Source organism: Schistocerca cancellata, chromosome 4, assembly GCF_023864275.1.
Source record: "Schistocerca cancellata isolate TAMUIC-IGC-003103 chromosome 4, iqSchCanc2.1, whole genome shotgun sequence".
Lineage (NCBI taxonomy): Eukaryota > Metazoa > Arthropoda > Insecta > Orthoptera > Acrididae > Schistocerca > Schistocerca cancellata.
The window spans coordinates 203,683,822-203,711,537 of NC_064629.1; the positions used below are offsets into that span (position 1 = coordinate 203,683,822).

Consider the following 27,716-nt stretch of genomic DNA (forward strand, 5'->3'; position numbering starts at 1 on the left):
AAAGCTAGTTATTATTGTAGTGTTGAGGAAAGTCGTTTTGAGAAGAAAAGAATATCTCATTAGTCCTGTGATCAGAAGTGCATAATAAGGGTACTATAGATGGCACAAAGAGGACCTAGAGCCATTCAACTAGCTGGGAAATGAAAAGATTTTTTATGTTTCATTAAAGGTGGATTGCATAGGAAAAATCTTGCAACAGAATATTACCACAACCCAGAAGGAAGATGCAGAAATTTATAAGGAATGTCAAAAATGGATGGCAGTCTTCAGAAAGAGAAAAATACATAGAATACCATGTAGCTGTAGGTGCTTCTATGAAGAGGGCCACAGAGACAGAAGTAGGAGAGTATAAAGTCAACTGTTGAGTGGAACACCCTCTGCGATAAATGACAAGATACTTTTTGTTAACATTCGTTTCTTAGTAGCCAATAGTGGGTACTGTAATGTATTGTGGAGAAAGGTAGCCCATGAGGAAACATTAAATTAGAAAAATGAAGGTGTAACTTTTATTAGACTCTGGTTCTCAATACAAAAGATGAAATGCACCATTATCCCCCCCCTCCCCCCAGGACACTTGCAATAGTGATGAAAACAACAGACTAATTTCACTCGAATTTCAAAAACAACTGTCAACAGTAGCCTACAGAGCTCATCAGACTTCCATATGAAACAAAAGATATATTTATCAATAGTGGATTATGTAACAAAGTGCTAGTTTCATTAGGAGAAAATGATGGGGATGAATTAGAGGTGAATAGATTCATTTTATGTCATAAACTGCCTGAAATTAATGCTACAATTTAGGAGCACCCCACTTATGAACTGTGCTTTGTTAAGAACTAGCTCAGCACCAGGTATTGCTTGGGTATGTACACTCTAATACAAAAAAAACTATGCACCACAGACTAATTATTTGAATGGAACAGAAACTGGTAGATGTGATGTAATATATAGATTATATATTGATTACAATTTCTGAAAAACTGGATGATTTATTCAAGAGAAGGAGCTTGACAAATTGAGCAAGTCAATAACATGTTGGTCTACCTCTTGCCCTTATGCAAGCAGTTTTTTTGCTTAGCACTGCTTGATAGAATTGTTGGATGTCCTCCTGAGGGATACCATGCCGAATTCTGTCCAGTGGGTGCATTAGATTGTCAAAATCCTGAGCTGGTTGGAGGACTCTGCTCATAATGCTCCAAATGTTTTCAGTTGGAGAGAGATCTGGAAAACTTGCTGGCCAAGATATGGTTTGGGAAGCATCAGGACAAGCAATAGAAACTCTCGCTATGTGCAGTCATACTGAAATGTAAGCCCAGGATGGCTTCCCATAAAGGACAACAAAACAGGGTGTAGAATATTGTCAACATGCCACTGTGGTGAAAGGGAGATGCGAATGACAACCAAAGGGGTCCTACTATGAAAAGAAATGGCACCCCAAACCATCACTCCTGGCTGTCAGACCATATGGCAGGGAACAGTCAGGCAGGTATCCCACCATTGTCCAGGGCATCTCCAGACACGTCTTTGCTGGTCACTGGGACTCAGTTCGAAGTAGGACTCATCGCTGAAGGCAGTTCTACATCAGTCAATGGGATTCCATGCCAAGGACCTGTCTGGAGATATCCCAGACAGTGGTGGGATATCAATGTGACTGTCACCTACCATATGGCCAGACAACGAGGAGTGATGGTCTGCAGTATCATTTCTTTTCATAGCTAGACCCGTTTGGTTATCATCTATGGCAGCCTAACAGCACAGAGGTACATGAACAATATTCTAAGCCCCATTTTGTTGCCCTTCATGGCATGCCATCTGGGGCTTACATTTCAGCAAGATAATGCCTGTCTGCACATGGCGAGAGATTCTAGCACTTGTCTTCACGCTTGCCAAACCATACCTTGGCCAGCGAGGTCACTGAATCTCTCATCTGCTGAGAATGTTTGGAGCATTATGAGCAGGGCTCTTCAACTATCTCTGGATTTTAATGATATAACACACTAATTAGAATTTGTCGTGACATACCACAGGAGAACATCCAACAACTCTATCAATCAATGGCAAGCTGAATAACTACCAGCATAAAGACCAGAAGTGGACCGATGCATTTTTGAACTTGTTCAATTTGTGAAGCTCCTTCTCTTGAATCAATCATCCCATTTTTTTGCAACTGTAATCATTTGTTTGTCTACACTTGTAAATCACATCTACTGATTTCTGTTCCATTCGAATGATTCCTTCATGGTGTGGTGTTTTTTTTCTTTTTTGTCTTAGAGTGTATTTATTCCAATCTTCTATTAGTCCATCTCCTCCTTCCCCCTCTCTGCTCATCTCCTCCTCCTCTCTCTGTCCATGTCCTCCTCCCCTCTCTCTCGCTGTCAGTCTCTTCTTCCCTCTCTTTCTGCCATTCTCTTCCTCCCTCTCTCTCCCTCAATCTCTCTCTCCTCCCTCTCCCTGTTCACTTCTTACTCCTCCTGCAATCTGTTCATCTCCTCCTCTTTCCTTTCTCTGTCCATCTCCTCTTCTCCCCTCTCTCGATCCATCTTCTCCTTTTCCCTTCCTATCTGTTCCCCCTCCTCCTCAGTCTGTCCATCTCCTCCTCACCCCTTCTACGTCCATCTCCTCCTTTCCCCTCTATGTCTGCCCATCTCCTACCCCCTTCTTTTCCATGTTATCTCTCCTACCCCTATAGCAGGTTGCTGGTTCTTACGCCCACAGTATTTCTTTCCAGATAGTAAGTTGTATGTGTACCAAATGAATCTAATGATTTAAGATGAGTTTTCTACCCTTAGATCTGCTCACATATGCACATGTCACATGCATTTCAGATAGATTAAAAATATTCCATGTATATTTGTACACATAGTTCACCTGCATCTCTAACAAATTTCATTTTCACATATCTCAATGTTTATGATCTTATATCTCCTGAACCATATGTCATACAATTATATAATTTTGCAGGTACATTTAGTGGTATATGTGAATACTGTCTGCAAAATGTGTTGCGAATACAATTAGTAGAAAAGAAAAAATAAAGTAAAACACCATGACTGATATGGCAGCTTTACTGCAGGAACAGCAAAAATGTAGTAAGTAATACTTTTTTTTCCTTTCATCTTTTTGCGGGGGTTGGCAGCAAGAAAAAGTTTCATAGGGGTTTTAAATTATGTGTAAAGTTTGTTTCAAGTCAGAAAGTGCTCTCATTCTCAAATACTGTATGAATAAAGTCCGAGTATTCACGCATCATGGGCTACACTTCTTTATCACCCTTTACTGAAAAAAAACTGTCTCTTTTTCACAATAAGTTACCGTAGTTGTTCATTTATGAATATTTTGCCTAACCAAAAGCGAACTGACTTCACTATTTCTGGAAAAAAATTGCAATCAGGCCATTCCATTAAGTCTGTATATTAAAGTTAATTATAAGAGGGCAAAAGGATGTGTTTCTAGTCCAAAAAATCATTCTACAGAGGACAATAAGAATCACAGATAAAGACAGAGAGATGAACAGACAGATAGAGTGAACAAGAGCAAGCGAGAGAAAATCCTAAACACTGTAGATGGCAGGTAACTTTGTTGAATTTGCAATTCAAATCAAAACATAATGGAAGGCTTCTCTATTTTGCACAGGAAATATTATTGGTAGTATAAGATTACTTTTTTCATACACAAAAATGAGTTATTTTTTCCATAATATAATAACCACATGTAAAATGATACACCAGTGGTTCTCTCTCACTGTATTGGTCAGCTATTTGTCATGTCTTTACATCAAGATAATCATTATCTTGAGATGCTTACAGAAGTGTGAGCTGGATTGTATTCTAAACGTAAAACACTATTTTGATGATCTGGTGTACAATTTCCAGGATGACATGAAATTACTCACATCCAATCAAAGGTAATGTAGTCTTAAACAGTAATGTGTCATTACAGTTGCTACATATTGGGTAGTTATCACTGGGAAAGAATATTTACTACAATACTATAACATCATTCTACCACATCCTGAAGAAGTGATTTTCGTGAAGTTTTAGTAACCTCTAACAAATGCTGGAATTAATGGCTATGAAGGTGGTGAAAGAAAATGAGAGTGAAAGAGCAAAGAAACAGTGGAAACTAACAGGAACAAGAATGAAAAACAAACAAACAGATGTAAAAATAGGAACAAATTAAACTTCTTGGCAGATTAAAACTGTGTGCCAGACCAAGACTCGAACTTGGGACCTTTTCTTTTCACGGGCAAGTGCTTTACCATCTGAGCTACCGAAACACGACTCACAAGCCATCCTCACAGCTTTTCTTCTGCCAGTACCTCATCTCCTACCTTCCAAACTTCACAGAAGCTCTCCTGCAAACCTACAGAACTAGCACTCCTGGAAGAAAGGATACTGTGGGGACATGGCTTTGCCACAGCCTGGGTCAGGGATGTTTCCAGAATGAAACCTTTACTTTACAGCAGAGAGCTTGGGTAGCTCAGATGAGTTTAGGAAAAAAGGAATAGGAGACTAGAGTTTGTCTCATTTACATCAGAGTCAATATAGACAATGAATGTTCAACAGTTGACTGAGGAAGAGGGATAGATGTAACAGTAGCCCATTTAATGAATCATACCAACATTTCCTTTAAATGACCTAGGGGAACCACAAAGAACTTAAATTATGAATGCCAGAAGTGGCTTTTCACTGTTTTCTTCTCAAAATCAGTACCTGTGCATTATTATATGTGACACTCAGAGCAGTGGGTGATGTACGGCTGTAGGTGTAGTGCTGATGTGTCTAGGTTTTAGGATGCATTGAGATTATTTGTTTGTAAACTAAACTTTTATGTTGAAACAAATTTTAATAGCTAAAACTAACATTGAATCTCTGATTTATAAGAAATAAAGAATTTCTAATCATTTAAGGCAAGTTAAGATGTTGTTAATGGCATAAGCTTGATTAATGGAAATAATGCATTTATATGGGGGTAAATATAGAATCATATGGAGTTTCTATCATTTGCCATAAATTGAAGGAATCTGTTATGTGTTTAACTTTTATGGGAGAATTACTTTTTAAAAAAGCTACAGCTCTCCTCTTTCAGAAAGATATCTTCATTGAAAGATATTAAACATTTATGATAACTTGATGTGTAGCTGATAGCAATGGTCAGATTGATGCACAAATTGGAGGAATGATGTTTAGACTGTCTCAAAGCCTCAGAAGCCACACAAACATTCTGTTTCTCATAATATGAACATGCTTTATTAATGCTCTTCCCTCTGCATGCATGAATTATGAAACAGTTTCTCAATACTGAAATTTCAGCACGAATCAGCAATTAGTGCTTTTATTTGTTTGTGAAGTGAAAGCTTGACCATAATTAGCTAATACAAATGTATTTTATCTTGAGAATACTGGAACAAATTTCACCCAACAATTTTGGAAGGGTGTGAGACAAATAACAAAATAACAGAAAATTGAAGGAAAACAAAACAGGAGGAAAGAACAAGTTAAAATATTTGATGTTTAAACTGAATCAACACACATTTAAAGCAAATATGTTACACACAAACAAACCCTATTCAAACCAGAAAGAGAATTGCAGTGAACTTCATAACGTGTAAAAAGCATTCACAGGCTACCATTGACTTTAAAGCTATTTTAAATATATATCTGTTTTTAGCCATTCCCTATGATCATAGCAAAGATATGCACATCACAATGTTTTACACAGTAGGAAGGTGTCCATATATTTTATATGGATTAGTAATTTTATATGTTCAACAGTAAGAAGAGAAGAAGACTCACATTAATGTGACACATGAAACTGCAAATAGGATTCAATATCAGTGTGCGAGTCACAAACAAAAATAAACTAATGAAGCAAGTGAATACTTCTTACACTACATAACATACAGTAAGTGGACAAACTAAGATGTGGAGATCTACTGAAGTATCCAACTCATGTAACTGCAAGTACAGGGCAAGTCACAGGAACACTGATCTATTCTCAAATCAATGAACTCTGCAAGAAATTGTTCATTGTGGAGAACCTCATTTCATAAGCTGAACAACAATGCAAGATCTTTGGTATCAAAGGGAGCAGTATAACAGATCTCCTTGTATTTTTAGGATATGTTTTGCATATTATAATCACACATTTACTTTTATTGTGTGTTTATTTTCATGTTTGGTCTGTGATATGTTCAGCTTCTGTGACAAAATTCAAATCTTACAAAGTTCTTTGCTAAATTGTTGGGTACATAATTTCCATATACTGAAGTGAGGTGGCTACCAGTGCATGGAAGTCATAGATTCCATTCCACTTGTCAATATAAGTTGCAGGTTTAGAAGGGCCAGTGATATAATGCTATTGTATATGAAAGCTTTGTATTCGGTCTCTGGACTTTGTTTGGGGTAATATCGCAACCATATTTATTGAGAGTTATTGTGAGATATTTTGCTCTTTCAAGGTACTTTTATGACAAAAATCAGTGCACACTGCTTAATGCTTGAAAGCAAACATTTTAAGTAGATGTGCCAAGTAAAGTCTCTGTTTTGCAAGAAGCATAGCTTGTTTCACATAAAATATTTGGTATGGTTTCTGAACATCATAAATAGTGATCCTAAACTGACACCCGTCTGCAGACAACAGTCACACTGTAAGAATGTAGTATGCAACAGTTTTTCCTTAGTTCTTGTGGTGGCTCTGTGAACTAATTTGTTTTACATTTTAAAAATATATAGCAGGGTATTTTGTTTGTGTTCTAAGTCCGACTTTCTGCTTCCACCTTGGTCAGAAGTGGAAAAATGAATTTATGTTGGACATTATGAATGTAATGTTACAAAAGCCATTACTTTACTTATTACTATTTTATTACTCTGAAACATCGAAGATTTCCTCAATTTTTTGCATATTCAAATAAAAAATGTATTACATCTCCTAAAACTACATGCTTGTAAGGGGAAAATAACACAAAAACAACAGTTACAATGACACTTTACCAGAACAAATGAAAGAAAGGAAAAAAGGAAGATGAACAAAGTAAGAAAAGAATAGTTAGTAGCTATTCATATACATAGAGTTTTATTTTAAATTTAGGTTTTACTCTCTCATTAAAAACTGATAACTATAAGTTTCTACTACAAAGTGAACAGCAATTCTTCTGTCACTTACTTCTGACAGAGTTTCTCATTCTTAAAAATCAGAATTTCCTAAAAAGATCTAAAGCGGGTTCTCAGAGGATGATGGATAGGTAAGCTACAGCACTATTCTTTTGCCTTTAAAGAAGAAAAACCACTGAAAATGTGGTATATTTAAACATGATCTTTCTATGGAATGTTTCCATACCATTAAAAATCATTACTGAGAGTGCAGTAGGTGTGAAACATGAGATTCCTATCAAAATCAGTTCAACAGACAGCACAATATTGTATTAGATTATTCCCTTAATGGATATTAAAACTAAAGAGACACATTCTACAGAAGAGAATCACTGAGATCCAAAGGTTATAGAAGAATTCCATTGTAATATGGTTATTTCCCATCATATACATTCAGTAACACTGTAATATATGTATTTCACTGAGGTAATTGAGAATGAAAGTGTGCCTTCCTGCATAAGTGTGACAGGAATATACAAGCTGAAACAGAATGTAATAGAACTGCATGAAAAAGAAAGATTTCAGGTGTGATATCTCAGGTTTTTTTGGCACAATTGGCCAATGGTTTGCTTCTGGGTGTTCCGCCAAGTTGTTGTTTCCATTTTATGCGCTAAATCAGAAATAGGAACATGAAATTTCACGACCACAATACAAGTATAAAAAAAGACTTTTATATTGTTAACAGAAAATTAACTTTAGTGCCAAAAAGTTCCTACATCAAAGCAGCTGTTTTTCATAACGTGTTACCAAATGAAGTTAAAACATTGACAGGGGATACTTTTAAAAAGAGACCCGAGCACTGGCTTATAAAAGATGCCTGCATAACTTGGATTTAACACGAATAATAATGCAAGAAACAATAGTATCAAGGAAATAAGTAAAGTAACTGTATCACACTGAAAATAGAATCTAATCATAAAAAAAATTATACTTTGTTCGTTGAATAATAATGTAAAAAAAATCATATCTAAGGAATAACTGTAGCACATTGTAAAAAGAATCACATTTGTAAATAAATTATACTTTGTTGACAATGACCGTGCACATGAAATGACATGTTATGAGCAGAAAAATAAATTGAAACTCAAATTTTTATAACAAACCCAGGAGACAGCTGGGTTGGTTGCTGAAATATTGTGCATAAAATGGAAACAACATCCTGGTAGATCTCCCAAAGTAAACAATTAAAGGTTCCAGGTGGTTTAACATCTGTTTAAACTACTTGTTCTCTTGTATAGTTGTATTCTTTAGCTTTGTGGTAGTATTTGTTCTGCAATTTAAGTGTAGGAGGTTTAAGATTTATGAGCTATTTCTTAATACACATAAAGCGAGAAGGAATTTTTTGGGAACACTGGCAGTGAAATAATTTGCAGGTAAGAAGATAAATTATTTATTAATAAGGCCTGATGGGGAAATATAAAACAATTTTGTGCCTGTGAACTACTACACACTTTAGTTCAGTGATTTATTATGTATTCTTACGTTAATTTTGCCTAATATCTTCCTATGACGGTTGGAGTTATTTTCAGTCCTTTCTGGATCTGACTCAGTATAAATTTTTTGTCTTAATAGCTTATGAAAAAAATGTGTTATATCTTCACAAGTTCCACAAAAATTTGTTGTAATTAATTTGGCAAGTATCAGCACTAATATCATACCTCATGTCTACTAGTCCTGTTGAAAGTTTTAAGTCTGAGTCCAACTTGTATTACTTAAAATGCAGAGGCTCCATTAACATATTTTTTCTGTATCTGTTACCATTATATTTAACTCACAATGGACTAGTAACATTAATGTACATGGATTCACTAACATACATGCATATTTCCTCTCATGTAGCTATCTAACTCTGTGTAATGTATATTATTCATCTACTTATCTGGCTGTTCACAGGCCCACTACAGTAACCATCAGGTAGTCATTATTACTTGTACAATAACGTAATTCCATGTGTGTCATAAACCTGTCAACATGTCAAGCAGTATTTTAATGTATAAGACTGATAATCTCAGTTTCTTACTATGTCACATCAGCATAATATTTTTGACATTATGTTCCCCACCATCACAGATTTCCAAACATAAATAATCAATATGCACAGCCTTTTCATTTGAAAAGGTGTTAACTACAACCTGCTCCTGTGAGTCACCCTGTGAAAGAGCTGGTGTTTGAGAAAAATGGAGTCCAAGTAATACAGGATAGATTGGTTTAAGTACTTATCTAGGGTTCATGGCTTAAAATGCAGTAGCAACATCAAATCCTTAATTATAACAGCAGACATAAAGAAAGAAAAGGAAAATCAAATATAATTTGAAAATAAACAAAATTCTGGATTTCAAATCTAGAATGTAAAGAAGATGATGAAGGATTGCAGCCTAGAATTGCGAGTTTCCATTTAAGACAACCTGGGCCACAAACAAGAAAGAACATGTACTGTACCACACCGACAACGAGTTTACGCAGAACCACACATTTAGAACAGTGAACCAACCACAGAAGTACCTGTATGTTAACAGATGAGCCTGTCATCATGCAATGAGGAGGGGAAGACTGAAACAAAATGATTAACATTTGTTACTACACAGTGAATTGAACCATTCTGAGTTGTCCTCAGATTGGGGCAGGTAAGGATGGGAAATAGGAAGGCCTCACCCAGACACCTGGTGCATATGGAGTCGCACCTACCTTCCTGAGCTGAGCGGAGGTGACTACACAAAGAGGGGTCCTTGTTAGTGTCGGATGCTCTGAGTACTGCCTTGGCGACCTTTCCAGCATGCACCAGGTGCAGGGGTTGACCTGCAAGCAATCCACGCTAAGCCAGTGGGGAGGTCAAGGACAACACATGGATTAGCGTCATATAAAGCACTGGGGTTCCATTCCATACATACAACTGTCAACTTAGAATAATGTTACTTAAATACTGACTACACTCAAAATAGTTAAGCTTCAAATATCTATCACTTCAGTTGCCCTGAAAAACAAGATTTTTGTTTTAATTATTAAATGCCTTGATATAGTTACTAAATATATGAACTTAACATCTGGAAAGTCTGGAACAATAATGTATAAAAAGGGGCAAAGGCCTCTGCCTCCACATCTTCAGTAAAATATAATGTCAATGAAACTAAAGTGATAGGTACTTTGTTCGTTAATCTAGAGTGTCTACATCAGAAGAAAACTAGTTCTATAATCTATGCCTTCAATTTTATTGCAGTTATCTCATTACTAACTAGGAAAATCATGGTATTAGCTAATGTATACTATAGTTATACTATAATAGTCATGATTATTCTATATCAGAATACAGCATGCACACCTTATGCATAAAAGCTTTAAAGCAATTTTAATGGCAGTTACAATTTTGATCCATACACTGCAATTCTTTCTGAAGTTCACCGATTTAGAGTCTGTCTCAGAAGTGGCGATTAAACGTTTCGTTACATGTGAGAACTTATGACAGTTCCTGTTCCTTAAGAGAATATGATTCAGCATAACAGACACAGGGCTAACATAGAAAAACAGAACACTGTAAACCAGAAATGTTAAATGTAAAGGGAAATAATGTTAGACAAGAAATGGGAAATTCAAATGATCAGTTGTTTCACAGTTAGTGGAGTGAATATTATTTTGATCATTTACGAAACTCTTGTTATTGGAAACAGATTCATGCTGAAAATTTTATCTGGTTTGTAGTACACATTAATGTGGAAATTGGGAAGGTGATGAAATACAGAACAGTCACAACATTACAATCATTTCTGTATCTTTGCTGAAAATTTTATCTGGTTTGTAGTACACATTAATGTGGAAATTGGGAAGGTGATGAAATACAGAACAGTCACAACATTACAATCATTTCTATATCTTTGCAAGACAAAATGAATGAAGATAATAAAACAGTTTCTCACAGATTTTTGATTTGTTAGTGTCAAAACAAGAATACTGAGTTTTGACACACAAACAGAAGCTATATTTGCAAATGTATATTTGTGTAAATTATTTTTGTGCCTTGTTATTTAACATGGTAAAGGACCCTGGGGTTGACAGATATAAACACAACTGAACTACATTTACATTGATTCAGCTTGAAAATAAGCACAGCTATTGTCAAAAAAGAAGACAACAATTTCCACCATTTCAACCTTTACACAAAATAGAAAAGTAGAAAAATATGATTATACAATCTAAATAAAACAACAGAAATTTCAGGTAGGAATATCAACAATGTCGGAAAAGACAGATTGCTACTTACTGTAAGAAGACACGTCAAGTTACAGACAAGGACAATTAAAATACACCTACATAAAGCTTTTGGCCACAGGCTTCATCACGAAAAACACACACACACACACACACACACACACACACACACACACACACACACACACACACACTCAACAGCAAGCACACCTCACGCACACACGACCGGGCCAGCCTGAGATGCTGGAGTTGGCGGTCGTGTGTGAATGGTGTGTGAAACTCTTTTACTGATGAAGGCTGTGCCCAAAAACTTTAAGTAGGTGTATTTTAATTGTGCCTGTCTGCAACTTGACGTGTCTTCTTTACAGTAAGTAGCACTCTTTTTCCTGCATTATTGTTTATATAATCTATGATAAATAGACATAACAGGATGTTCTTTCAAGAAAAGTTAGAAAATATGACATTACAGAATATAGCAACAGAGTATACAAAAATAAGTACTAACAACTTACAAGAATATTTTTGTGAATTTATTCCTTTCGTTATGGAGATTAAAAGGAAATGAAGAATCATTTGGAAATTAGAACTGAAGCTTACCTAATATCTATACAAGCTGTTTAAAGCTATGTTGATAATTATTTTGAGGAAAAAGGCTTAACTATTCATAGTATCTCCAGTTTGCTATTTATTTATAAATGTCTGTCTTGATCATGCCTATTAATACCTCACATTACCGGTTTTGATTTTGTGATAACATCAGACATGTTCCAAACAGAAAAAAAAATTTAAAAAGCAGTAAGGTGACAAAATCTGGGAATACATAAAATGGTTAGCAGCCATATGTACCATCCACACATACTATTAAAGGTATTCAGATACAAATGTCATTGAATAATCTGTACGATGATATTTGTATCTAAAAACTTTTGATGATGCATATGGCTGGTATATATTTGTAACTGCATTTTATTCATCTCATAACATACATTTAACAGATCATGTGATCATATTGTACAGGTGACACATCAATTTTTGGCTTATAATATACACACTTGCATAATTTTCTAACATTAATTTTACCAGCACAGGTTTACATTGAACACAGTAATATTATTAAATTATTTTTCTAATGATCTACTAGTACTTAGTATCCAAATTTTCCAGACATTACTTTATGCCTACAATATTATACTTAACATTATGATATTAAGTCATTAAACTGTCTATCATTCATAAATTCATTAGTTGAGTAGTAGCTTTTTCCCACAAGGAGCTCCTTTGCTCCAGTGAACCTATCTCCATGGTCAGTACTTCTCTACCCTTGAGTTTATTGTAGACTTTCATTCCTCTGTGCTTGGGTGACTGCTGGTAGAGTTTTAAGTGCTGTGTTGGAAACATGAAACTTTCTTTGTGTCTGGTATTGTACATATGTTTGAAATGATTTTCCTCAGTTATCAGGATTACTGCATAAAAAGATGATAATCTCAAATATGTGCACTGCAGGGATAGGTAACATTTTTACATTCTTGCATAGTGGGCGACAAGATGTTCTTGAAGGGGCACCACACATTTTTCTAACAATTTTTTTTTGTTTTCAAAATAAGAGGATTAGTGACATGTCACTTGAATTCACCCCAAAAATTAAACCATAACTAATTATGGATTCAAACTAACTGTGGTACACCATTTTGCTACTGTTTCTGTCTGTTACACCAGATAGTATGTCCACTGCAAAATTTAGACTGTTTAATTTCTGCTTACCAGTTTAGATTTTTGTCAAAGTTTAGTCCCAAGAATTTGATGGACTGAGCTTCTTTCATAACTTGATTTCTATGCGCAATACTGAGGCACTGAGTTTTGATTGTTTGGTTTTTATTAAATCAATGGGATTCTTGAAATATTAAGTTTAAGACCAACAATGTAGGAAAAGATAGATTGCTAGTTACTCTAAAGATGACACATTAATTTGCAGACACTTACACATAAGCTTTAAGCCACAGCCTTCATCCGCAAAGAAAGAGAAACACACACCATTAATTCACACAAGCAAGCACACTTCATGCACACATGATTGCCAATTCTGGCAGCTTGGACCAAAATGCAACTGTCACATAAAGTGGGAGCAGCAATCTGGAGGGTGCAGGGAAGGGGGAGGGATAGCAGTGTACAGGTGGGGAGAGAGAGGAATGCTCTCTGGCAGCATGCGCAGGGACTAGAATGCCAACAGGCACAGTGTCGGGAGGTTGCGGGGCAGGGAGGTGGGGAAAACGGAGCAAAAAAGAAGACAAGCAGGGAGAGATGGGCAGTGTGTTGGTAGACGGTGGTGCAGAAAGAAGGTGGGAGATGAGAATGGGGAAGAGGTGATAGGGCATGGGGGCTAGAAACTGTTGGGTGGAGGGTTCAGGGACAGTATGTTACTGTAGGTTTATGTTAGAATAATAATGGGAGTGGAGAATGTGTTGTAATGATAACTCCCATCTGTGCAGTTCAGAAAAGCTGCTGGTGGAGGGGAGGATCCATATGGCTCAGGTATTGAAGCAGCCATCGAAATCTGGCATGTTATATTCAGCTGCATGTTGTGGCACAGGGTGATCTACTTTGCTCTTGACCACAGTTTGGTGGTGGCCATTCATCGTGTTGGACAGCTGGTTGGTTGTCATACCAATACAAAAAGCTGTGCAAAGATTGCAGCAGAGCTGGTACTTGAAAGCAGCCATGTCATACACTAGCTCTGCTGCAATCATTGCACAGCATTTTATATCGATATGACTAGCAACCAGCTGTCCAACAAGATGAAAGGCCACTGACAAACTGCAGCCAAGAGCAAAGTAGACCACCCTGTGCCACAACATGCAGCTGAACATAACATGCTTCATTTCAATGATTGCATCACTACCTGAGCCATCTGGATCCTCTCCTCCACAACCAGCTTTTCTGAACTGTGCAGATGGGAGTTACCCTTATAACACATTCTCCGCTCTTGTAATTACCCTGGCCTCAACTTATGGTAACATACTGTCCCCACACAATCCACCCAACAGTGTCCACCTCCTCTGTGCTATCAGCTATTTCCCATTCTTGTCTCCCACCGTCTTTGTGTGCCATCCTCTGCCAACACACCCGCCAATCTTCCCCCGCTCCTCTCCATTTCCCCACCTCCCTGCTCCACAGCCCCTGACACTGTGCCTGTTGTCAGTCTCGTCCCTGCACACTCTGCCAGACAGTGAGCCTCTCTCTTCACACCTGTACACTATTGAACCTTCCCCTTCCGCACCCTCTCCAGATTGCTGCTTCCATTCCACATGATAGCTGCATTATGGTTCGAGCTGCCAGAGTTGGCGGTCATGTAAGGGTGAGGTGTGCTTGCTTGCTTGCTTGCTTGTATGAATGAATGGTGTGTGTTTCTCTTTCTTTTTCTGATGAATGCTGTGGATGTGTACGTGTCTTTTAATTGTGCCTGTCTGAAACCTAACGTGTCATCTTTATGAGAAGTACCAATCTATTTTTTCCTGTGTTGTTGATATTCCAATCCGGAGTTTCCTTTGTTTAAGTTTAAGGCCATTTTGTTGAAACCATGTATCTATGTTGTTTAGTGTGTTTATTACAACACCTGGAACTCCCATACATTTTCTTTTTCAATAAGTACTGACGTATCATCAGCAAACATGACTAATTGGCACAGATAATGAGAGGCAAGTCATGTATGTAAAAGAGAAATGAGGTTGGTCCCAAGAATGAGCCTTGAGGGAATCCTTGTGAAATTTTATCCCAGTGAGATGCATAGTTTATGGTATTATATGTTACAATTACCCTTTGCTTCTCATTTGTCAGATAAGACTTGGAATCGAATGCCTGCATAAGGTCGCAAAGATACTTGCCACTTTATATATTTTGTCCAGGGATGAGCTGATTTCTTCAAGGAACTCATTACCTGGATTCATGGTGCTTTTCCCTTTTTGGAACACTTATTGGTTTTTGAGAATAACATCATCTGTTACCTGGACTGCAGCTACTTTTTCAAATGCTTTGGATAGCAATGGGGGATGGAGATAGGACAGTAATTTCCCATATCCTCCTTTGATACTTTCTCATGCAGTGATTCCACCTCTGTATTACATGTTACCTTTTTATGTATTCCTCGGTGTCCTGTATGTTTAACCTTATTGTCACATTACTTTTTTTTCTATTTGGAACAGATCTGATAATGGTAGTAGGCTGAAATCAGTAATGTGAGTTGTATAACTTACATGATTAAGATGGATATTTATAAATAAAGTGACAAACATGATCACAGATTTGTTTACAAACTTAATGTCTTCAATGGATAATTGGCATTGTTATTTTAACAATGGAAATTGTTATTTCTTACAAACTACATTATAAAAATTACAGACAACTGATTACTGTGAACTGAAACACCAATGAAGTCTAGAAAATACTTGGAAGAAATCTAAAAATTACAAGTTTTTGATATGGTAGTGCCAAAACAATACACACAAACAGAAGATATATTTGGAAAGGTACTTCTATGTGAATTAGTTACAAACGGAAATAATTCATGTGTTTTTGAAACTGCTGAAAATTTATACTGATATATTGATTTGTTTACATAGTTTCTTAATTGAAGGAGAAGTTAATGTTTAGTTCAAAGTTCATTAATCCAGACAAATGCAAAAAAAAAAGCCTACGATTATTTAAATTCAGAAAAATATGACAACATATAGAGTTAATATAAGAAAACCATACAGAAGTTGAACCCTGTACAAACCTAAGTTTTGTACAAGAGCAAAGAGGTAAGTAACCCACCATGATCAACATCTGACTGCCAGCTGGCTTGGCTGGAAAGGGACGCCGGGCTCTGCCCATAGTACGAGACATCGCCTTTCTCACGATTCGCCAAATCCATGTCCTCTTCTGTTGAGCTGAGACTTCGTGGCCGTTTGTGCCTAGGCTCTCCAGGGCTGTGAGAACTACGTGGCAGGGAAAGTGGGCCTGTAAGCACAAAGAATTTATCACAATGATGTGCACTGGACAAAAAATTTGCACAGACTTCCATCAGTATTAGTCATCCTCCATGACTAATGAAATGATCATTATTATTTGGTATTACATGTTCTCATCAACAAACAACTCAGAGCTAGTTTATATTAATTGTAAAATTACATGTAATGTCGTTTTATTATTGCCACATAGCTTATTAGGAACCATTCAGCATCCCTCTATAGTGGCTATTAACAAACAGAACTCTCAGCAAATAAGCAGGATCTACAATAATGAGTAGATGTAGGATATTAATGTTTGTTAAAGATGGCAGCTGTGTTATCTTCTTTTGTAGACTAGTCTAGTTGATCAAGCTGGAGTATAACAGAGAAGCAATACCGGTACTTAAAGCTGTGGAGAATCAAAACAGTAGTGGAAAGCCCACCAAATCATTGGACTGTAAGTCAGCTAACTATGTAGAGACAAACCGACAAATAGTACAAAGCAAGAGAAACAAAAATGATCATTTTCGTAAAATATCTCCTGTGTCTAATGAGAAAATAGAAGAGTGGGTAAATTTCACTTCTTTTGTGGCCGGAGCGCAGAACTTGTTCTACAAGGGTTCAGTTCAAACATCCAAACAGAACGGGAAGGCCGACTTTCACCGATCAGAAAAGGGCTACTACATCTAGCGCTAGCGCGTATGAGTGATTTTTGTCATCATGACAAAAAAGTTTCCATCACGTCATAAAAGTGCTGACGAAGTAGACAGTCACTAAACTTTTTTTGAAATCAAAGCGTCCTTTAACGATATGGATTTTGAAAAGACGGTCATTATTTGCGAACGCATGAGACGTAAAAGAAAATACAAAACAGAATAGTGGGTACCCCCTTTGGAGTCACACACTAATACGTGGGAAGTTACACATAATGTGTTATAAAACTTAGACAACATCAAAAGGAAAGTTTTCAATACTTTCGAATTGAACACAACTTGTCCCAAGCATTTGAAAATATTATTCGACTGATTACTTCCCATTTTTTAATTTTCATATTTATGACCGAAGAGTCCTTCAAATTTTTTGCCGGAAAGTGCTCGCCTTTTTTCTACTTCTTCTATAAGAATATCATTATCGATATCCTCTTCGCACACAGTTACGTTGTGCGGAGACGTTGATGCCATGTTTGCGTGTCTCTGTGTCGATAATTACAAAGTAAATGGGGAGCGGAGAATGCACGGAAAGTGACAATTTTGCCACCCGTGCACGCCTGGCTATCAAAACCTACTGATGCAATGACAGTTTTGTCACGGACTTGTTCGCTGGTCGGCAGACAAAAATGTCACACGATTGTCACGTCGTAACATGCGCGTCTACTAACGTACTGCGTACAGCCACGGGCTGGACAAGACAGACGAAACGTCACGGTGACAAAAATCACCCGCGCGCCCAAGCCCTAAAGTAAACGCCATTAAGCAGGTCATCTAATTATTTGACCACAAGACTCAAAAGACTCTGTACCCTGTGTTCAACAACAAGAAATTCTATAGATGGAATATGGACATAATTACAGATGAAATAAGATAGGTAACATTTACCACATTTTAATGACCCAATTACTGTGTATGAGGAACTTAAATTCGAAGAACGTATTTAAAATATCTACCATAAATAGAGCTGAGTTGAGTTTATTGTGAATCAACTTTGATTTGTTCCAAACAGCGAGCGGGTCGGAGCAGTGGTAAAAGCACTGGTTTCTTGTCCGGGTGGGGCGAGGTTACCGATCTGTGCTTATGAGGTTTCCACAAATCGTTAAATGTAAAAGCAGAAATGGTTGCATTGAAACGCAAACGGCTGATTTCCTTTCTCATCCTTGTCCTATCCAAGTTTTTGTTCTGTCCATAACGACCTTCCTATAATATGTCTCCCGGGTTCGATTCCCGGCGGGGTCAGGGATTTTCTCTGCCTCGTGATGGCTGGGTGTTGTGTGCTGTCCTTAGGTTAGTTAGGTTTAAGTAGTTCTAAGTTCTAGGCGACTGATGACCATAGATGTTAAAGTCCCATAGTGCTCAGAGCCATTTGAACCATTTTTTATAATATGTCAACAATGTTTTGTGTATTTTGTGCACTACTGTATTTTAACTGTACATACCGCATACAGTAACAATAGTGGGAATTCTTTTATCGAACAAGACTAATAATTTATATATAAAACAGGTTCATTCTAAGAGAATGTTAAACTATGCATACAGAGACTACGTTAGAAGTCTTGGTAACCTGACTTTCGTATCCATGTACGGTATATATTTGAGACAAGAGCGAAGTTAAAAACAAGTAATCCAAATTGTAGCTGAAAATTGTGTAGGATCGCTCGTGAAGCTTTCAAGATATTCCAAATACTTACATTCGTAAATCAATATCTTATCGTCCACAAACAGAAAAAAGTTTCGTAAAAGTTACGAAGTCAATGGCCGTGTCGTTCTAACACATTAGGATTTTTTGTATAGGAGAGTTAATGAGTATTTTTAATTATATACCAGTATTTTACATGAGTGGCGAATGATTAAACAACCTATGCATATCAAACAATTTATTCGACGTTACCAGGTTTCCTGTAATAGCGAAATGAGAATGAAATACAGCTATAAAGATGATGAAATTTTTAACAAGTGCATTGGAACTGGCTCCATATTTATCGCACAAGATAATCTTGACTTCTAGCCGGTTCGCAATTCACGTTAGGTCAGTCAAAGCGGTAATTATCAGTTCGAAAAAAATGAAGCTGAGAAATTTGGTGATGGCGCTAATCCTCTATATAGTCACTCTCCCACGCGACACGTTTTTCCCACCCAAGGCTGATTTGATGGAGACCTTAGCTCTAGAAGTCTGCATTTTGGCTGTTCCACGTAAGGAGAATTAACTGGATGAAATGACAGGAGGATACAGCGGTGAGGCATAATTGGGCAGTCCGAAGAAGCAGCATGTGTGAGGGTAACCTGCAGTTCACAAGACTTCGTACAAACGTGACGTCATTTTGATGTAACGCGCTTTATAGAAGACGAAACAGCTGTCTATCGACATCTCATCGGATTAGCAAAGGACGGGGAAGGAAATGAGTCGCGCCCTTTCAAAGGAACCATCCTGGCATTTGCCTCAAGTGATTTAGGGAAATCACGGAAAACCTAAATCAGGATGGCCGGACGGGGGTTTGAGCCTTCGTCGTCCCGAATGCGAGTCCAGTGTGCTATCCACTGCGCCACTTCGCTCGCTAATACACGAGGCGAACATGATGTTCGGAACAATAACATTCACCCCAAGTAGAGGGAACTGGAGATATGCTTTTTCTTTACTGCATGGTACGTTAACCTCGTGGTTATGTTGTTTATAGATGTATGAAGTTCTGCATTCGTGTGGAATGGGCAACGGATAAGGGAAAGATTAAAATGTTTGCAAGAGTAAGTCCGAAATTAAGTACTGATAAAGTTGCACTACATTAACTATTTTTCGTAATACGCCTTAATGAACTCCAAAAGTGAGACAACTTGAAGATTTACAAGTATAAAACCAGCTGAAGATAGCATTGAATCCAATATCGTATTTATTCAAGTGTGCATTAAGGTGTCTCAAAAAACATGTTTACGTTTACGAACTCTGAAAGCTAGTTTCAGATTTGGTTTTTAATTAGAAAGGGTGGGTAGCGATTCAATCACACGAATTAAAGCAATAGCTCATTTACCTTATGTCCCATGAATAAATGCTGTTTCACAACACCAGCACATTGAGGATCTCTCGATAACGCGTCGGTATTGGTAAAATTTGTTGTAATAAAATGATGACAAAAGTAATATTGATGGTTAACTATTTACTTTAATTGAAGACGTTCTTGTTTGGAAAAGAATGTCGTAAAAGAACTAGCTCGTAAATTTTCTTTTCTACCTATAGATGGCTCAGAGTAAGTTACCTTTTAATTCTTTTGCAAATGAGTCGGTCTTTTCTATGCTTCTTATTGTGAGTGGTAGTTTGCTTTACGTGTTTTGAATATTTATTAGCATCTGCGTGTTTCATGTTTAATTTGTAAATCATTAACAATGACAACTCACTCCTGAGAGAGAGAGAGAGAGAGAGAGAAAGAGAGAGAGAGAGAGAGAGAGAGAGAGAGAGAGAGAGGGAGACAGGGGGGGGGGGGCAGCATTCTTGTTTAGAAGCACGAAGGCGAAAATTTTTTTTTTGGAATTTGTAGGCCACGAACCATCCACTGAAGTAGAAAACTGTGGTACTTTCCGCTTCTAACCACACAATTACGACGAACTGGCGAAATTCCAGCTTTTCTGCTGTAACTGACATGTCATAAGGGGCTTAACCGACAACCTGTCATTATGTGATATTTAATTATAACAAATCGTACCAAGAACGACATGTTATTATAAATCTTCAACGTGCCGTTTTTTTTGAAATGGCATACTTTCATAATACGCAAGCTACGATACGGAAACTATCCACTCTGGAATTCAATACGGTGGCTCCCAAGCATCCCGCATCGAACTCCAACGGAAGTCGATAGCAGTACCTGTGGTTTCGATAACCGTGTGTGACGTCAAAATGACGTCACGTTTGCACGAGGTCTTGTAAACTGTAAGTTACCCCATGTATGATTGTGTCATGAGAAGAAGTAGCTAGGGCGTTGTCATCGAGTAGAACCACTCCCTCGGACACCTTCCGGCAACGCTTCGTCTTGACAACCTCCAATAACACCGTCGGGAGATTTCGGTAGTATTCTCCTGGACGATTTGCCTCTTATGAACATAACGTGTTACCACGATTCCATGGAGGTCTAAAAAAACTCGGAACTACACCTTGTCCGACGATGGATAGGCCTTCACGTTTTTTTCGGAGGTAGTAACTTCACATGTTTGCCCTACTTACTTTGTACCTTTGTTCCGGACTCACAGCGACAAACATAACCCTCGTACATGGAGATGAGGCTGCTAAAGAAGAAGTCTGGGTGAATTGGCACAGTTACAGGATTTCCACAGCTGCCTCGGTTTGACGGGATTTTTGATTTTGTGTGAGTAGTCGCGGAAACCAGCGGGTGGCGACCTTTGTCACTTTCAAAATGTCGTGCAAGATACACTGACGGAAAAAATCACAATGCTAAAATGTGCGACACAAGTTGGTAAGCTCGTTTCAACATCTGAAAGATGATATCTATTCAAATTTCACGCCAGTCGCATGAGTGGCGCTAGCAGCGCCACTATGAGAACGCAGGTCCGGTTCGGTTTAAATATATGCCGTAACGGTCGTGAGTGTTAGTTACGTATGAGATTGGACGTGGTGAGTTGTGTTAGTCAAGAATGCCTTTTAGGCGACAAAGACGCCATTGTCAACAGCTCACTGAGGTTGAACGAGGTCGTGGAATGTGGCTACGAGAAGCTGGATGTTTCTTCTGCGATACTACAGAAAGACTTGGCACTAACGTGATTGCTGGCAGCGGTGGTCACGGGACTGTACAGTCGCAAGAAGACCTGCCTTCGGACAACCACGTGGCACTGCTGGGAGGGAAGACCACTGTGTTCGGGGTATGGCTCTGGCGCATCGTCCTGCAACTGCGGCAGCAGTTTGAGCAGCAGTTGGCATCACAGCGACATAACGAACTGTTACGAAACAGTTGCTTCGAGGAGAGCTCCGAGCCAGACGTCCTGTAGCGTTCATTCCACTGACCCTAAACCAGTGCCATTTGCGACGTCAGAGGTGTCAAGCGAGAGGTTACTGGAGGGCAGAGTAGAGATCCGTTGTGTTTTCTGGTGCTGCTTCAGTGCCAGTGATGGCCGTGTGTTGGTTAGGAGGCCAGTTGAGGAGCGGTAACCAATTTGTCAGCATTGGTCTTACACCTGGGGTTGGTCAGCAGTGCGATATTATGTGACAGCAGAATCACTCTCGTGGTTATCCCATGCATCCTGACTGCAAATTTTTCGTGAGTCTGGTGATTCGACCTGTTGTGCTGCCATTCATGAACAGCATTCCTGGGGCTGATTTCCAGCAGGATAACGCTCACCCACATACTGATGATGTAATCCAACATGCTCTACAGGGTGTGGACATGCTGCCTTAGCTTTCTCGACCATCAGGTCCGTCTCCAATCGAGCACATATGGGACATTATCGGACAACAACTCCATTGTCGTCCACAACACCAACATTAACCGCCCCTGTTTGACCAACTAAGTTAAGTGCAACAGGCAAGGAACTGGCTCTGAGCACTATGGGACTCAACTTCTGAGGTCATCAGTCCCCTAGAATTTAGAACTACTTAAACCTAACTAACCTAAGGACATCACATACATCCATGCCCGAGGCAGGATTCGAACCTGCGACCGTAGCGGTCTCGCGGTTCCAGACTGTAGCGCCTAGAACCGCACGGCCACTCCGGCCGGCGGCAAGGAACTCCATCCCACAAACTGATATCTGACGCCTGTACAACACATTGCACTCACGTTTGCATGCTTACGTGTAACATTCTGGCAGTTACATCAGTTATTAATGTAGCAGCTTTTCACACATGGAATGGCTTACCTCGCGCTTACATTAACCTGTGATCTTGCAATGTTAATAATTAAATATGCTACCTAGACAATTTTATTCCCGACATTGTTACATGGCAGTTTTTGCCAAACTGACACTGAACCAAATTGACATTCATTTATTTTAGGTAGGGCACCCCGTAATGTCATAATATGAATAGTTCACTTGAATATGCACGTAAATATGCGTTATTAGAATGATTGATAATCCCTTTAGTTTCTGTTCTGCCTTTTTGGACTCTGGAGTCTTTTCTTTCTTCCAACAAGTTAGGCGAGCTGCCATGGGACATTTCCACACAGGGGCTCAACACAGGGTCATAAATGGGTTTCTTTTTGAAAGCCCTGAGCGAAGGGGCGGTCACCTTGGCTGGGGGCTGCAGTAGACCGGAACCGTCCAGAGTGCTTAACAATAGGGGGCAGCCTGGCACAACTAGGAGGCTATAAAACTTCGGGGCTACGAGGAGCTTTAAGAATGCTTTTTAGACAGTTACGGCATGGAAAGTCAAGACACGCACTGAAAGCAAGTAACGACCACGTAGTGCGAGAGGAGGTAGCCGGGTGTTCTTAATCAAACTTGTAAAACGAACTCTGACTGATTCACGAAAATTATTTTGGTAGCCGGAGGAAGGGCTACCTGTGTGTACGTTCCTTCCCTATTATTGACCAGGACAGAAAATCACGCTCTCGGCGGGACAGAACTCCGAACTTCAGCCCCCACTTTTAGAGACAATTAACATCATTGACCAATCAAGGGATTTTTGTAATATATTTCTGAATTTTTCATTTGTTGGTGCTCGCAATCCTTACCGTAATTGGCCTCAGAGTGCCCAATGCTGAGACAGCCAGAGCAATTTCTGCAATAGTGAGCAGAAAACGCGTCATCTTAGTTCAAACAAATGGTTCAAATGGCTCTGAGCACTATGGGACTTAACATCTGAGATCATCAGTCCCCTAGAACTTAGAACTATTTAAACCTAAATAACCTAAGGACATGACACACATCCATGCCCGAGGCAGGATGCATTGGGCACTCTGTGGCCAATTACGGTAAGGATTGCGAGCACCAACAAATGAAAAATTCAGGCAATCGCTACGGCATAACTGAGCATGGTGAGAACGTGCAGCAATTGCACCCGTCGTGACGAGGGGACCGCGAACTTGCTTATTTCAAGATTGGTTTGGCTTAACTGAATACACACAGGCAGCTCAATTGCCTTATCCTGCACTTGCATATAACTTTCTGGGGCCGTTATCTCTGGTGTGGTCTTCTGTTACATCTATTAGTTGCATTCGCAATCATTTGCGTTTATGTGGGGACTTTTAATCTACATCTACGTGATTACTCTGCTATTCACAATAAAATGCCTGTCAGAGGGTTCAATGAACCACCTTCAAGCTGTCTCTTTACCATTCCACTCTCGAACGGCACGCGGGAAAAACGAGCACTTAAATTTTTCTGTGCGAGCCCTAATTTCTCTTATTTTATCGTGATGATCATTTTTCCCTATGTAGGTGGGTGCCAACAGAATGTTTTTGCAATCGGAAGAGAAAACTGGTGATTGAAATTTCATGAGAAGATCCTATCGCAACGAAAAATGACTTTGTTTTAATGATTGCCACTGCAATTCACGTATCACGTCTGTGACACTATCTCCTCTATTTCGCGATAATACAAAACGAGCTGTCCTTCTTTGTACTTTTTCGATGTCATCCGTCAGTCCCACCTGATGCGGATCCCACACCGCACAGCTCTAGAATAGGGCGGACAAGCGTGGTGTAAGCAGTCTCTTTAGTAGACCTGTTGCACCTTCTAAGTGTTCTGCCAATGATTCGCAGTCTTTGGTTTGCTCTACCCACAATATTATCTACGTGATCGTTCCAATTTAGGTTATTTGTAATTGTAATCCCTAAGTATTTAGTTGAATTTACAGCCTTCAGATTTGTGTGACTTATCGCGTAATCGAAATGTAGCTGATTTCTTTTAGTACTCATGTGAATAACTTCACACTTTTCCCTATTCAGGGTCAATTGCCACTTTTTGCACCATACAGATATCTTATCTAAATCATTTTGCAAGTCGTTTTGATCATTTGATGACTTTACAAGACGGTAAATGACAGCACCATGTGCAAACAATCTAAGACGGCTACTCAGATTGTCTCCTATGTCGTTAATATAGATCAGGAACAATAGAGGGCCTGTAACACTTCCTTGGGGAACGCCGGATATTACTTCTGCTTTACTCGATGACTTTCCGTCTATTACTACGAACTGTGACCTTCCTGACAGGAAATCACGAATCCAGTGGCACAACTAAGGCGATACTCCGTAGGCACGCAGTTTGGTTAGAAGGCGCTTGTGAGGAACGGTGTCGAAAGCCTTCTGGAAAACTAAAAATATGGAATCAATCTGTCATCCCGTGTCGATAGCACTTATTACTTCATGAGTATAAAGAACTAATTGTGTTTGTCAAGAACGATATTTTCTAAAACCGTGCTGACTATGTGTCAATAAATCGTTTTCTTCGAGGTACTTCATAATGTTCGAATACAGTACATGTTCCAAAACCCTACTGCAAATCGATGTTAGTGATAGAGGCCTGTAATTCAGCGGATTACTCCTACTTCCCTTTTTAGGTATTGGTGTGACTTGAGCAATTTTCCAGTCTTTAGGTACGGATCTTTCTGTGAACGAGTGGTTGTATATAATTGCTAAATATGGAGCTATTTTATCAGCATACTTTGAGAGGAATCTGACTGGTATAGCATCTGGACCGGAGGCCTTGCCTTTATGAAGTGATTTATTTGCAATCGTATTTCATCACACTCATGCCAAGGTCTTGACGTATTCTTTTTTTTTTTTTTTAATGTCACTGGATCATTGTGCTTTCTGTGATGACTGGGAATCCAATTCATGTTTATTAACTAACAATTTATTTAACTTAAGTGTGATATTTAGTTACAGTCTGTAGTTAGATGAAACTGTTCTTTAATATATCTGTGTGAGTTATAGGCTCATGTCATCGTGTTTGTTGGGGCAGTCCCTATTGTTACTCCAGACTGCAGTAGTTTCCATTATGCAACGTTTCATTAATTAATCCCAAATAACTTCGTGGGAGAGACGATTGTTTACTGGTTGGTCAATAGTTATGGGTCTTACTAGCATCATAGGAGTATGCTGAGCACCCAGCCGTAGTCTTCGACTCTGTGCAGGCCGGTTCATTTCAGGAATGTTATTGTCCACAAATCATTGCCTCACAAATGCTTCTTTATGACAGGGTACTTTGTCACGCTGAGTTCTAGGCGCTACAGTCTGGAACCGCGTGACCGCTACGGTCGCAGGTTCGAATCCTGCCTCGGGCATGGATGTGTGTGATGTCCTTAGGTTGGTTAGGTTTAAGTAGTTCTAAGTTCTAGGGGACTGATGACCACAGCAGTTAAGTCCCATAGTGCTCAGAGCCATTTGTACCATTTTTTGTCACGCTGATTCACTCACCGTCTCCAAACTGTTACTCTGCTATACACCGTGCACAATGCTGTAAAATGTGTCCATATCCTTCCGCATTTAGCATTTTCTTAAGTGCAATAATGGGACCACACCCAAATACGAAAAACACCCACAACATACATAACACCTTCTCCTCCGTACTTCACTTTTGGCGCCATACATGATGGCAGATAACGCTCTGCAGGCACCTCCAAACCCAAACCCTTCCACTGAACTGCCACAGGAAATGGAGCGATTCATCATTCCGTATCATCCGTTTCCAGTCACCCACTGTTCAGTGAGGTCGGTCTTTGCACCACCTCACGTGCCACCTAGAACTGATTACAAGAATTTGTGACTTAAGAGCTGCTCGACCACTGTACCCATTATTTTTAACTCCCCATACACAGTCATTGTGCTTGCTGGACTGCTGGTAGCACTTTGAAAATCACGAGTGATTCCATCCCCTAACTTCATGAGATTCTTTCTACAATTACACTACTGGCCATTAAAATTGCTACACCAAGAAGAAATGCAGATGATAAACGGGTATTCATTGGACAAATATATTATACTAGAACCGACATGCGATTACATTTTCACGCAATTTGGGTGCACAGATCCTGAAAAATCAGTACCCAGAACAATCACCTCTGGCCGTAATAACGACGTTGATACGCCTGGGCATTGAGTCAAACAGAGCTTGGACGGCGTGTACAGGTACAGCTGCCCATGCAGTTTCAACACGATACCACAGTTAATCAAGAGTAGTGACTGGCGTATTGTGACGAGCCAGTTGCTCGGCCACCATTGGCCAGACGTTTTCAGTTGGTGAGAGATCTGGAGAATGTGCTGGCATTTTCTGTATCCAAAAAGGCTCGTACAGGACCTGCAACATGCGGTCGTGCATTATCCTGCTGAAATGTAGGGTTTCGCAGGGATCTAATGAAGGGTAGAGCCACGGGTCGTAACACATCTGAAATGTAACGTCCACAGTTCAAAGTGCCGTCAATGCGAACAAGAGGTGACCGAGACGTGTAACCAATGGCTCCCCTTATCATCACGCCGGGTGATACGCCAGTATGGCGATGGCGAATACACGCTTCCAATGTGCGTTCACCGCGATGTCACCAAACACGGATGCGACCATCATGATGCTGTAAAAATAACCTGGATTCATCCGAAAAAATGACGGTTTGCCACATGTGCACCCAGGTTCGTCGTCGAGTACACCACCGCAGGCGCTCCTGTCTGTGATGCAGCGTCAAGTGTAACCGCAACCATAGTCTCCGAGCTGATAGTCCATACTACTGCAAACGTCGT

The 27,716-nt window shown here is 39.1% G+C and overlaps 1 protein-coding gene across 7 annotated transcripts in view; it reads right to left on the reverse strand.

Annotated features, from left to right (window-relative positions):
* LOC126183483 (nuclear factor 1 X-type) overlaps positions 1–27,716 on the reverse strand; it is a 580,732-nt gene that overhangs the window by 64,747 nt on the left and 488,269 nt on the right. For 6 of the 7 annotated variants that reach the window (XM_049925509.1, XM_049925504.1, XM_049925507.1 and 3 more), the window contains 2 exons: positions 16,158–16,343; positions 9,837–9,947 (listed from right to left, as the gene is read on the reverse strand). In XM_049925509.1, coding sequence (XP_049781466.1) covers positions 9,837–9,947; positions 16,158–16,343 — 297 coding nt within the window. The remainder of the gene's footprint in view (positions 1–9,836; positions 9,948–16,157; positions 16,344–27,716) is intronic. The other variant, XM_049925508.1, reaches the window with a different exon arrangement.